At 35.1% G+C, this 13,327-nt stretch overlaps 1 protein-coding gene across 1 annotated transcript in view; it reads left to right on the plus strand.

Annotated features, from left to right (window-relative positions):
• The window catches only part of PREX2 (phosphatidylinositol-3,4,5-trisphosphate dependent Rac exchange factor 2), a 185,281-nt gene that overhangs the window by 81,680 nt on the left and 90,274 nt on the right, over nt 1-13,327 (plus strand). The window contains exons 11-18 of the mRNA XM_013942875.2: nt 225-325; nt 4,753-4,856; nt 6,186-6,235; nt 6,747-6,822; nt 7,560-7,632; nt 8,894-9,036; nt 9,166-9,258; nt 10,655-10,803. Coding sequence (XP_013798329.1) covers nt 225-325; nt 4,753-4,856; nt 6,186-6,235; nt 6,747-6,822; nt 7,560-7,632; nt 8,894-9,036; nt 9,166-9,258; nt 10,655-10,803 — 789 coding nt within the window. The remainder of the gene's footprint in view (nt 1-224; nt 326-4,752; nt 4,857-6,185; nt 6,236-6,746; nt 6,823-7,559; nt 7,633-8,893; nt 9,037-9,165; nt 9,259-10,654; nt 10,804-13,327) is intronic.

Consider the following 13,327-nt stretch of genomic DNA (forward strand, 5'->3'; position numbering starts at 1 on the left):
TAAATGTTTCCCGTTATGGACAGAGTATTGGCCCTGCCTGTAATAAATAAAACTGGAAAGTGAGCTTATGGCAGAAATAATTCTGTTACACAAAATATTTTGTAGACTACTTACAGACTTAGGTACTTATGTATCAAACATAAAGAGGTACTGGAAGGAAAAGGTAGTAGATGTGGTGGTATGACATTTAAAGTTTGTTTTTTTTGTATCTGTTTTTAATTCAGTGAATTTGTGTCCTGGTTATTGGAAATTGGAGAGATACACAAATCTGAAGAAGGTGTTCATCTTGGCCAAGCTTTATTAGAAAATGGCATTATCCATCACGGTAAATATAATTAGTTTTAACTTATTTATTTTCAAGGTAATTGTTATAATTAAAATGAACTTTATTTTTGATGAAAAGATGATCTTGTTAATGCAAGATAGTTTGCTGAATCTGCAGTATCCTTGCAGGGACCTTGTGGGGCAATCGCCAATGCCTAGTAGATTTACTGAGAGTGGTTCTGTTGGTTTAATTGGGTTAGACCTATGCTGCCGGGATCACAACACTGCAGACAAGGACCTAGAGTTGCTATCCTGTTATAAGCAGAAAACGCTTCTGTGAGAACATAAAGAAGGGTAGATGGCTTTTAAGGATATAAGCCTTCTTTTAGGCAAGGCTTTTTAGGGGTCCATGATCAACTAAGAATTGTAGAAGGGAGTGAGCAACGAATGTCGCAGTTCCCTGTTGGTAAATGTGCCTGATTATCTTTTAGGAATAACAAGTGAAGCTGACAGAATCCAGCCTACATCTCAACAGTTTAATATTTTGAATTTTAAGCCCCTATTTTCAGTAGATTAAAATGTTATTAAAATTCAAATTTTCATGCTGAAATTCTCCCTTTTAACTATCTGTCTTGAACTCATTCTGGAGAGAAGTATCACTGAAATGATAGAGTTTTTGAGCCAATAAGAAGTATTGATTTCTTGAGGTAATTTGCACTGGCAACATTTTTCTTATCAAACTCTCAAGATCAGCTCCCCCTCTCCTTCCCTTTTACAACGTATGGTTCAGCAGGACCATACAAGTGAACTGGAGAAACTTCTGTTTTTGAAGATGTGTGGATTGCAATAGGTACAGTCACTTAAAAACAATTAGTGAAACAACTGTGAAGTTAGCTACTGTTCCAGCATGGATCCAGGGTGTAATTTGCGGTAGAATCATTGATAATTTACATTGCAATGTTTATATACTTAGTCCAGTAATAAATTCAATACTTGCTTTGTAAAACTGATATAAAAATCTTTTAATGCTTCAGAAGCTGCTCAGATTCCTGCACTGATTTGGGCTTGGTTTTGGAATACAAAAAAAAGTTTTGAGGCTATTTTACAAAACTCAAAGAAATATAATCAGTTTGAGAAGCAGATGGTGCTTCTTTGCTACCATGTTTTCGGTGTCCTTGGCTGGAAAGAAAGTGGGAGGAACAGAGTGCTGCTTAGCTTTATGCATTTTAAACATACATAGAGTAGGAGTAAACATATTAAGGGTATTCATCAGTAGTCATGTAGTCTTTAATATTTTAATGCCAGTCTGTGTGATTTTCCTCCACCATCATTCAAATGTCAGATGCTATTAGGTTTGCTACGCACATAGAGTTGTTGTCAGTGGAATGATTCTGTTGCCAAAGATTCTTCTTCTGATCTCATTAATTATATCCCAAATACACTAATAGACTTTCTCAATACAGAGTTAAATGAATATTGTGTAATTTCATGAGATAAAAGGGTAATTATATTGGAGCGTAGAAATATGAGCCAGACATGCTACTTTGAATAGTAGATCCAGCTGTGGTTTGGTGAAAATAGAATTCTTAAAATAAGTTGAATGAACCATCTGTTTTCACAGAGGGAGCAAGGGAGAAAAAGTTTGGCTGATATTCACATTGCAAATGTTGTAGAGGGCTTTGTTAGACTTTGCCTATTCACTGTGCCTGCCATTATTTTCACTGTGTTGGGCTTCATTCTAGCAAGGCCTGGACCCATATTGTGGTGGGCATTGTTTTACTTGCTGGTGTGTGAACTCTTGCAAGTGGAAAAGTTATGTTTTTTACCTTGTTTCTTTTTCCAGTTTTGCAAAAGGAAAAATCTGTTTGTATGGTGCTCATCTAAATCCACCTGCTGACATTTTCTCTGATATCTGAAAAGACTTGCATCAGTCAATGGGCTGAACTGCTTTGTCAAGTCACTTGCTCTTGCTAATTAGAGTTAGAAGTGTAAGAAGCTTTGTAGTTACTAAAATAATCTGTATATCAGATAGTTTTATAAATGCATATTTGGTTGTAGTTTTATGAATGTATAAGCTGGTACAGCTGCTAAAGTAAACAGTCCTGGTCCATTTTATGCTAGCACAAGTGTTTGTGCGGCTGTGCCATTTCATGGACTGGAGTACTGATGGGAGTTAAAATTACCCTGGCAGAAAAGTAAAAGTAAAGACTAGCTTAAACCTGAGTCAGTTCCCTTTTCTTGTTGTGTGCCGTATAAATACCTATCCCAACACAAGGAAGTACTGGCACATGGGTGGGAGTGACACAGAAAATTACATAGGGTTGCTTATTTTAGTGGTGATAATGGGTTATACCAGCTTTAAGTGTTTGCGAAACTATGGCCTTAGGAATGTACAGCTGATTCTAGTTAAAATAAAACCAGGACTTACAGTGGCTAAATGTTTTTTTTAAATCTTCTTCAGTAGCTGATGATCATCCATTCATCCTCTTGAGCAAAACAAGCCATAGAAAGCAAGAAAGCAAACAAAACACTACAGGTGGTTTTACAGCTTCACTCAGAGCATTGCCTGAATATTTTGCGCAGCATACTTGAGTAGGAAGCTTCCTTGTCTGGTTTTCTTGTTTTCCAGAGCTCAGGATGTGCCAACTCTGTGAACCTATTCCTTTAGTTTTTGGTGGACTATATGTGAGTAGGGGGCTGCAAAGAAAGAACAGTGCTTGCGTTCTTCAGGGTTGTATTCTGTTTTTTACAGGCATGCAAGGGTGGAAAGGTGCTTTGTAGTCATGATTCCCTCCCTGTACGTCTCTATAACAGTCAGTAACAATTTGGCCTTAAGCAATAGAATTATGATGGTGATTTTTCTATTTCTGGTAGTTGCTGGTTTTAAAAAATCTTAAAGTTTATTGATCTAGTGGAATATATTTTGTTCTCCAACAGTAGGAAAGTATTTTTAATTACAAAACTAAAACTAATCTTTATTGCTCAGTTAAATGGTCACAATCCATTAAAATGCATTTGGATACTTATAGTAGGCAATATATGTGGAAATTTTGTAGGCTGTACCTGATGTGTTAGAAGGAAATGACGTGTAAAAGAGCTTCGTGGTTATTGTGGATTATCACCTCAGCGTGTACTGCCAGTTCAAGGCAGTGGCAAAAAGTCAGAATAACATCTTTGACTTTACTATTAGTAGTAGATATATCAAATGCAAATACGGAAGTTATTTTGTTCTTGCACATGACACTGATGTAACCACTCTCTATATAATGTCAGTTTATATGTCCACGCATTAGGAGCTGTGTGGAGATACTGAAGAGCTTGAAGGAGTGTGAAAAATGATGCAGTGGTTACAGAAGGCACCTTACTGTGCAAAGCATATGGTGTTCAACTTTGTTGAAGAGAATAATGGGTGATGGTTTAATCACTTGGTATAGGAAGGCACACTGGAAGAATTATGTGACACTATGGGCCTTGTTACTCTGTTCAGCAAAGACATAATGATAGCCTATTATGGGAAGTAGATGCCACATAAATGTAGTTTTGAATTAAAATTGGTGTTTTCAAGCAAAAGAATAATTAACACAAGACAGGTATCTTAGGACAGTGCTAATGCTTAGTGCTGTCCTCAGTCTTCAGATGAAATCAGCTGGCTTTCAGAAGGACTTGCTTGAGTCCCATTTCCGGGAGTTTTCCATCATATGATGTGTCTGTTTTGACCAAACAGTTGTGTGAGGTTCCATTCTTGAAATCTGTGAGCCTCTCTAAACTGGAAATTCACATGTTAAGATACTTTCTTCATGGATCTTTGGGGAAGTGGATTATCAGCATTGGCTTCAACATCTGCATAATGACTTCAAGTCCCTCATACTTAAGACCCTCAGCTGGCAATGTATGGAGGAAGAAGTTCCCTCTCCCTTTTGTCCTCCAGTGCATAACTGATCAGATGTGTTGTGGAGTGTTTGCATTTTTATTGAATCATCTGAGATGGGCCTCAGTAAGAGTTGGAACACAGAATAATGTGGAACAATAGTGTGAATAGCGGCAAAAACCACTAGCTAGTGGTTTTAGCTAGTTTGTTGACATGCTTTGCAAAAGTGCTCAAGGTTAGACCAGATTTGGAATGGGAGTGAGTGAACCCAATGTCATATTTATTTGATACATTTTCTTGTTCCTTTGTGAAGGCTAGGATCATTGGATATGTCTTGCCTAATTTTCCAGGCTGTTCCTTGCCTGGTTATCTGTCCTGTTCTGTGCCTGTGACTTAAAATTGTTTGCTTTCCTGTAGACTACTTAAATATTGCAAGAAATAAAGTCACCTGTGACATAAAGGAACTTAGGCCAAATGATCTACCAGTGTTTCCTGCCCTCACTGTCTGAAATCTATTACTGTGTATTGGGTTGTTTTTACAAGGAATTACTTGGGCCTTCTTCTTTCTTTTTGATTTCCTCGGAAAGTCACCTAACAATACACAATTATTTTTTCTTTAGTCACAGATAAGCACCAATTCAAACCTGAACACATGCTGTACAGATTCCGATATGATGATGGAACATATTATCCGAGAAATGAAATGCAGGATGTGATTTCTAAGGTACAGAGCAGTTGCTATTATTATTATTAAGAATGTATAAAAAAATCTGCTTGAAAAATAATGTAAAATATTATGCTAGGATAAATAGCATCTCCTCACACTTGCCTAGCTCTGTTTTGGCAGATTTTGGGCAGATTTTGGCTTGTTGCTACATATTTTAAATACAAAATTAAGAAGTGTATTTTAATTATTTAATGGTTTCATATGCAGGATGTGTTGTCCATGTTTCTTGACAATTATGAAGCCAACAATTCATTTATTCTTCAATCCATTTTAATAGATACAAAGCTATACATAGAAGGTTTTTTCCCTTTTCCTGTAAATTAGAGTGGCTTTTATTAGTGCCTTAATAAAGCAGTAAATCAGGAATTGAATAGATATTTTAATGTAGATATTTAGGTAGTACGGTCCATCTCTACACTATGAGCATAACAAAATGATTGAACAGAATTGCCTTTAAACTCATTGATAGTCAAACTTTTCATGATTTTGAGACAGGAAAATATGGCAGCACTTGGATATTACACTACAATGTCACTGATTTATCTCTTGGCATGTGTTAATGTATATCTATATATAATGTTAAGGTATATCTAAGAGAACATTCAATACTGAACTAGCAGGCAAAGCAATGTATGATGGAATCTATTTTGACACAATTTTCTATTGTTATCCATGTTTTGTCATGCATGTTATAATTCTTTTTTAGCAATCTATTAGGAAATACTAATTTTTAAAATACCATTTTTGATGGTGGTATCTTGAACTCCTCCAAATTTTTTTTTCATTTTTGCTTGTTTTTAATTAAAAAGCTCCACATCTTTAAATCATTTTGCTTTTTTTTTTCTTTTTTTAGTTTACTGGCTGGTTGTAATTTATATTTGTAAATAAGGTGCCTATGGATATAACTGAATGTCTCTGGATTTTTTTTTAACTTTAGTTATTCATTTTGTTTGTAGAATAACAAGCAGTGATTGGGAAAACCTTAATGCATAGAAACATTGCTTAATCTTTCAGATTTTGTGTACATTTCTTTTAGATTACTATGCCTTTAAAATAATCTTTTAATGCTACCTTAGAGCTAATGTTTTTTTTTGCATGTGTCTTAGTTAAGCTTGGTTAGAAATGTTTTGTCTCATCACTTATTCATGAATATTTTTGTTATCTCAAAATTTTAAGTTTTGGCACATGAAAAGATACAGACATAGCAGATTATTTTAATAGCTAAATGAAATGCATTTAGAACAGTAAGGCTTCCTTACTGTGTCCATCCCTTTCATGTTCTCTTTGGTGTAAATGTGTGATTAACTTCATCTTTCTCTTTAACAGGGTGTACGGCTGTACTGTCGCCTTCACAGTCTTTTTACCCCAGTAATTAGGTGAGTCCGACTGGGAAATCCTCAGTGACTCATTCAAAAGAGATACGTATTCTATAGATACTGTGTTTGAACATAGGAACCTAACCTATGCTTTCAAGATTAGTCTCTTGGGAAGAATCAAACAAGATTGAAGGGCTGTCAAGAGAAAAAGCATAACTGCATCATAAAATGAATGCAAACTCAGTTCAATATGACCTTCTTTTCAAACTTTTAGAACCTTCTAGGTTCTCATGGATGTGCTTGGATGCCTGCTGTATGTATTAACATACTCACTTCTATACTAACACTCCATTATCTCCTTTGGAGAGTCTCAGCTGTAACAAGACAACTACCTTTATGCTCCAGTGGCATTATTGCCCAAGTAAGATATGGGCACCCTCCTCTTTCCTATCTATACCGTAAGGTTTGATTTACAAAAAGCTTAATTCGTGCTTGTACCAACTTGTATATAAAATACAAGTTTTTCTTTTGTACTCTTTTGAGGGTTTTTTTTTGGTTTTGTTTTGAACAGGGATAAGGATTATCATCTGAGAACCTACAAATCTGTAGTCATGGCTAACAAACTCACAGACTGGTTGATTGCACAGGCAAGTGTACACCTTTGGATTTATGTATTTATGTACTTTTTGAATATTATGTTTAAATTCTAGTATGGAAGATAGTGTTGTATTAAGTGGAGTAACATGCAAATATTTTGTCTAGGAGTTCTAATTATTAGAACTGTGTTTGTGTGTAAATGAATTCCTCTTAAAAGAGGAAGTAACAGAAATCAGCCATCAGCAGCCATTCTGTTCATCCCTTTTATGCTTATCTTCCTTATTTGCTGTTGAACTTCAAATGTTTTAATGAGACTTAGCTTTGTGATTCAGCATGTAACACTGTTCACAGTTTTAGTTCAAATGGATAGGATCTGAGAACTCAAAATTACTGACTACTTGGATAAAAGTAGTATCAATTTGCTGTCATCAGTTCTGTTTTATTTTAGGCAAGCTAGGAATGAGGATGGGTATAGTCTGGTCACTAAGTCAAGATATACCAATTTTAACTTTGATACCTTTTTAGATTCTATTATGTTCAGTTTTTATAGAGAATACAATGTTACTAAAATGTTTCCATATTCTATTTGTAACTATAAAGAGGTATACTGCTATATATACAAATATATGTACACTGTATTATATATACACTATAAATGTGTATATAAAGGTGGCAATGGTAAGTATAATCTACCAGCGTTGCCTGCCCTGTGAGGTTACACCAGTGTGTATAGAATACATTTTACTCATCTGTTAAAATATAAAAAGACCATGCTGTGGTTTAACAGGGGGATTGCCGGACCAGGGAGGAAGCTATGATCTTTGGCGTAGCTCTTTGTGACAATGGATTTATGCACCATGGTAAGTAAGTACATTCTGTACAAGCTAATGCTTGCCTTTTGTTTAATACCATCTGCTTAGCAGGAAGGAAATGCAGGGGCTGTTAAAGATATTACAGAAGGGATAGGAAGTAAGTAGTTTTATTGCATTTCTGAAGAGACCTATGCTTTTCTGAAGAACCTATGCTATTTCAAGAAAACAAAACTTTGTATATTTGAAAATTATTTTAAGTCAATTTTATAGTATGTACTGAGGGTTTCATTCTGTGAATGATTTAGGGGGGAGTTTTTATTAGCCACTTTATGAAAGAAAATTCTTAAGCAGGTATACCTGTTCACACAGATGACAGTGAAGACAAAAATTGAGGGAGTATGTAGGAACAAATGATAATGGCAGAAAAATAGGAGGAGATGTTAAAAGTGATTTCTTAAGAGGAAAAAAAAGAGGCATTTTTGGAAGAATGAATGAAAGTATGGAGGAACATGACTTGAAAATGTGAAGCTGTGATAGTAGGAGAAAGTGGACTGTAGAAAAGTGAGAAAATCATGAGGTCAGCAGAGAACAAAGAAAAATGGGAGAGAGCAGAGATATGTGCAGAACTGAAAATGAGGAGAACAAGGCTGAATTTAATGCCATCAGAAGCAAGATTTCAATGAAAGGATTGAAGTGGCAGGTCATTTACTGAAATAAAAGGAGGAAGAAATGATTTCCTCATCAGCTTGTTTAGAGAAGGAGGGAGAATAACTTCCCCTCAGACACTGTTCATTCTTTTTCCTTTGGATTTTTAAACATATAAACTACATCCATCTGCTGTTCTAGTTGCTTCCACATCCCCAGTAAACCCATTTCAAATAATGAAGCTAGCATGCTTCACCACCTGAAGAGTGCCAGAGCTTGGTGGTGAGCACTGATCTCCAACAGCTGTCCAGCAGAACTTTCCAAAATCATGTTTGTAAATCCCTTTTAGGAGAAAACCTCTGTGCCTGACATTTTCAGTAAAACCTTTTCAGGCTAATGTGTCCTCCTCACTATGGTGAAACCACATGTTGTACTTGAAAATGAACTTAGTGATAGCTATCTATAATGGATCCAAACAAAAACTGTTATTTATGTTAGAAATTAAAATTTGCCTAGATTCACGCACAAAATAGCTTGCTAGCATTTAATAACTGTGCACATGTCCATGTTTTGTCCAAACACCATGTTTTATGGTTCATGAAAGATATGATATTCAAGAATTCCAAAAAAAAAGAAATGATGTCTGTGTTTCTGTATCATACAGTGTTAGAAAAAAGCGAATTTAAAGATGAACCACTGCTGTTCCGTTTTTTTGCGGATGAAGAAATGGAAGGGTCAAATATGAAACACAGGCTCATGAAACATGATTTAAAAGTAGTGGAAAATGTAATAGCCAAGTCATTGTTGGTGAGTTAATAAAATGAATGATCATATGTTTTGATGATTAATAAATTGGATATAGTGACAAAAATGGAGTTATAGTTTAACTCTTTTTAACCATTTTTGAACCATATTTTAAACAATTTTATTTTTCAGATTAAATCTAATGAAGGTACCTATGGTTTTGGTTTAGAAGATAAAAATAAAGTGCCTATTATCAAAGTGGTGGAGAAAGGATCAAATGCTGAGGTATCAAATATTATATTTTCCATATTTTATTGAATTGTTCACAGCTGTACATTTTGTGCATCATTTAGGAAAAATTATAATCATACATGATAGCACAATAATTTGACAACTTTCCAAGAAAACTGTAGTTATGAACTTCTAAAATTATTTTGTTTAAAACAAAACTGTGACCATTATTAATACTCATTTTATTTTCAGGTAATTTGTTGTATTGAGAGTAGTAATATAAGTTAAATTTTATTTATTTTTATGCATTTCATAATATTCCAGTGACATCATTATTAATGAGTAGCATGCACGCTTATTGGTAAAATATGAAATGAATATAAAACAAGTATGTTACTCTTTAAATGTGTACTTGATTTATTTCACAGTAAAGGGTGTGCTAAAGTTTAATGATTTTTATTTGCACTTGTATAAAGTCTAGAATTTCAGAATCTGAATGAAGAAAGTACAGACTTTCTGTTTGTTAGTATTGCTTTAGATGTTCTGTGAAGTAAATTCATACTGCTGCCACAGAAATGTATGAGTGTCTATACATATAAAGATAAAAAAAGGATGATAATCTCTTGTAAAAGAGAAAGATATTAGACCTGGATTTAAAGTCCTTGCACATCTCCTGATGGGACAGGAATTATGATAAAAATAGACACAACGAAGCCATAATGTAATACAGCTACAGAGCTGTATCTGAGATGAGTTGGCTCCGTGAGCTTTGTGTAATTCCCTATTATCTTTTCTACAGTGAGATCTGTCATGGTCCCAAATGCACTAAGCTCATGCACGTACTTAGTGTGTGCCTTGAGCAGCACTGTGTACTCCTGGCATCCTAGCTGGATATGGTTTCTTTCTTGTTAAACCAGAGTTTAAAGATTGTCTGTGATCTGACATGCTGTACTTTTGGCTCACAGGCATAGCCACAAAACTTTTAAGAATCTTGTTCAGTTTTGGAACTTAATAAATATTCATTTAGTAAAATATTCATCAAGTCCATCTGTTTGAAATAAGTCTTTAGTTCCTTTGGAGAATGAAAGGTGGGCAAATTTGGTAACACCATAAAAAAACAAAACCAAAAAACCTAGCTCAGTGAAAGCTGTTGTGTTAATTATTACAAGTATTAACTGATACTGTAGTAGTCATAAAACCTTGATTAAGATTAGGACTCATTTAGGTGTTTTCATAATTAGAGTTTACAGTATGCTCTATGTCAATATAACTAGATCTAGAACTATTTTGTGTTGTTAGTCTTCTCTGCGCACTATGTGAAGAAGGCATAAAGAATGTAAAGAAAATATATGTATCGTTATTCCTATTGGGGCTGCATTCAAGCAGAAGAAAATATAATCTTGGTGGTTATAAAAGGCAAACATATAAACAACTGTTATTTATTTTCTAGATGGCAGGCTTGGAAGCTGGGAAAAAAATCTTCGCCATTAATGGTGACCTGGTTTTTCTGCGACCCTTTAGTGAAGTGGATTGCTTCCTGAAAGCATGTTTAAACAGCAGAAAGCCCCTCCGGGTTCTTGTGAGCACTAAACCGCGGGAGTAAGTTGTCATACCATTGGGGGAATTTTAAAAACTACAACTGAAGTGAATTTTAAAAGACAAGTGAAATTTTAAACAGCACTACTGTAAGGTTATTTTAAATGCTGGGGATGAAATGCCTATTGCTGGATGTTATTTAGTTCTTTTAAAAGTCTCTTACAAAGCTATCTGATTAAGTAAAATAATAACATGAAGAAATAAAATGATGGATATAATATCAAAGCACCAAGTCTTGTATCTAATCTTACTTTGTTAAAGCCAAGCAAATTGATCTGCTTGGGTTTTATTTTATTGCATTTGTCAGTCAGGAAAAGTGAAACAGCACTGCTTTAGATCTTCAGTTCTGCCACTTTAAGTAGAAACTGCAGAAGTATAAATGAATATGTGGGCAGTTTTGATCACTTATCTGATACTCTGTTTATAACACAAGTTCCTCTGTCTGAGGTTTAGTTCCTGGTTTGGCAGAAGTTAGACTCTGTGATCTAATGGGCCTCTTCTGTAACTGCACTGGTCATATAAACAAGAGTAACAAGTAAACAACTCCAGATCTTTACATAAGAGAGGCATTTCTTACAAAGGTTTGACCCTTGCTACCTCAATGAAATTCTTGTTATGGAAAAGAAATAAGAAGTGAGGCCTAATGTCTGAATTCAGTAGATGTGTAAATGAGCGCAAGTCTATTAAAGTTAATGCAGTTGTTACTGGTTTACATACGCACCAAAGAAAGAGGAGAATAAGCAACAGCAGTCAGGAGAAATTTTGGTCAAATTTCACAGAGTAAGGAGGATCCCATCCCCTGTTACTAGGTAGCACACGCAGACTGCCTTTAGGATGGCTTTGGTTAAGCAGTAGAATAGAGACGTATTTCTCCTTTTAATAAGCAAAGGCATTTTAGGAAAGATGTATCTTGAGAAATACAGCCACACCCAGAATAAGGAAAAGAGCGAAGAAGGAAATATGGCCTAAAGTTGATCATCTGGATTGAAACTACCAAAAAAAAAAGTGCATGCACACATGCATGCATGCGCAAACAGAAGGTGATAGTGCTGGAGCAAGCATACAAAGCATAACTTGGCTTTTCTTTTATGTAGATTTTGGTTTCATTTCTGACACAACTCACCACTGAAAATGTGGATGAATCTCAAGGTTGAGAGAGAAGATCTAGTGAATGTTGCCAGAGAAATTTAAGAATTTATTCCTCCATACCATCTGCTTTTCTACTAGAAGCTGCTACTAGCACAACTGTGTGGGCAGAAGAGACAATGTTCTCATTGTGAATTCTTAGCTTAAACTGCCAGTGATGGTCTTGCATGGTTAACTCATTAGCATGTTCATAAAGAATTTTCAGAATGAAACTATATAGATTGTATTAACTTTAGTTAATATACAATACATATATTTAAATATACCGTATTTGTGAAAAATATATCAAATGGGAATTTATTAATTTAAAGAACATTGAAATATTTTTTAAAGATTTATAGGCTCCAATGGGATTTGGGTCCCATCTTGTCTTATAATTGCCTCCAAATGCTAAACATTGTGTATACCAGGAAAAACTGGAAGTACAAGAAATAATGCAGTGATATTACTTAAAACTGTAAATCAAACCTACTACAGAATTCTTCAGATGTATTTTTAAATCACTTTTCTGCATCAATTTGAATTTGTCTGCTTTTGCAGTGGCAAATGGAGCCCAGTGCAAAGATTCCATAAATAAGAACCCCAGAGCTGGTGCTGGCAGTAAAGCCTGCACAGTTAAATCAGTGCAGTGCATGCATGACCTGACTAGCTCTGATAAGGACTAATGCAACTGTGCTGCTTTCTTTGGAGCCTGGGCTGGTATGATGTCAATATGCTTACTGTACTTTGGGCTAGCTCAGAGCTTCAGTATGAAGAATAGATGTGAATTCTGATTCTCATAACTGTGTTTTTGTTAATGTTATGTTTGTCAATGGGTTTATTACTATCGCACTTAAACAAAGCGAGAGTGTAATATAATGTGTCTACATGCTATATAAACAGTATTAGGTAATCCTTTCTTTGCAAAACTCAGGGCTTTGTATAGCTGCTCAGAAAAACTCCAACAAAATATGTTTTCAGTAAAGGCTGCCAAGCAGAAATTTAGATGTTAACAAAATTCTAATAGAAATCTAGTCTCCATAACCTTCAGCAGCTCATGTGACAAGGCTTTCCATGATCTCTGTTTCCAAGGCTCTGTGCCCTTGGCTGATTGACTGCCTGTCTTCTCTGAGCTTTCAGTGTCGTTATTCTGTGGCGTCTTAACCACAGTTGCAGTCCCTTTGGGAGAACTTTTATAACTGTGGTGCTCTCGCCTTAATAAGCATATTGAAATTCTACGTTAACTCGTATTGCCTTTCTCTGATTGCTTTCAACATCATACCTTGCTCATGTTTCTGATTAAAGTGGTGCAAAATATCTGCAACGTGAATGGTGCTGAATCCAAGATTGTGAATTGACTGAAAGCATAAGAGGTTTATACCCCTGTAATGTACTCATTACA

The sequence above is a fragment of the Apteryx mantelli genome, chromosome 2 (genome assembly GCF_036417845.1).
Source record: "Apteryx mantelli isolate bAptMan1 chromosome 2, bAptMan1.hap1, whole genome shotgun sequence".
NCBI classification, from domain to species: Eukaryota; Metazoa; Chordata; class Aves; order Apterygiformes; family Apterygidae; genus Apteryx; species Apteryx mantelli.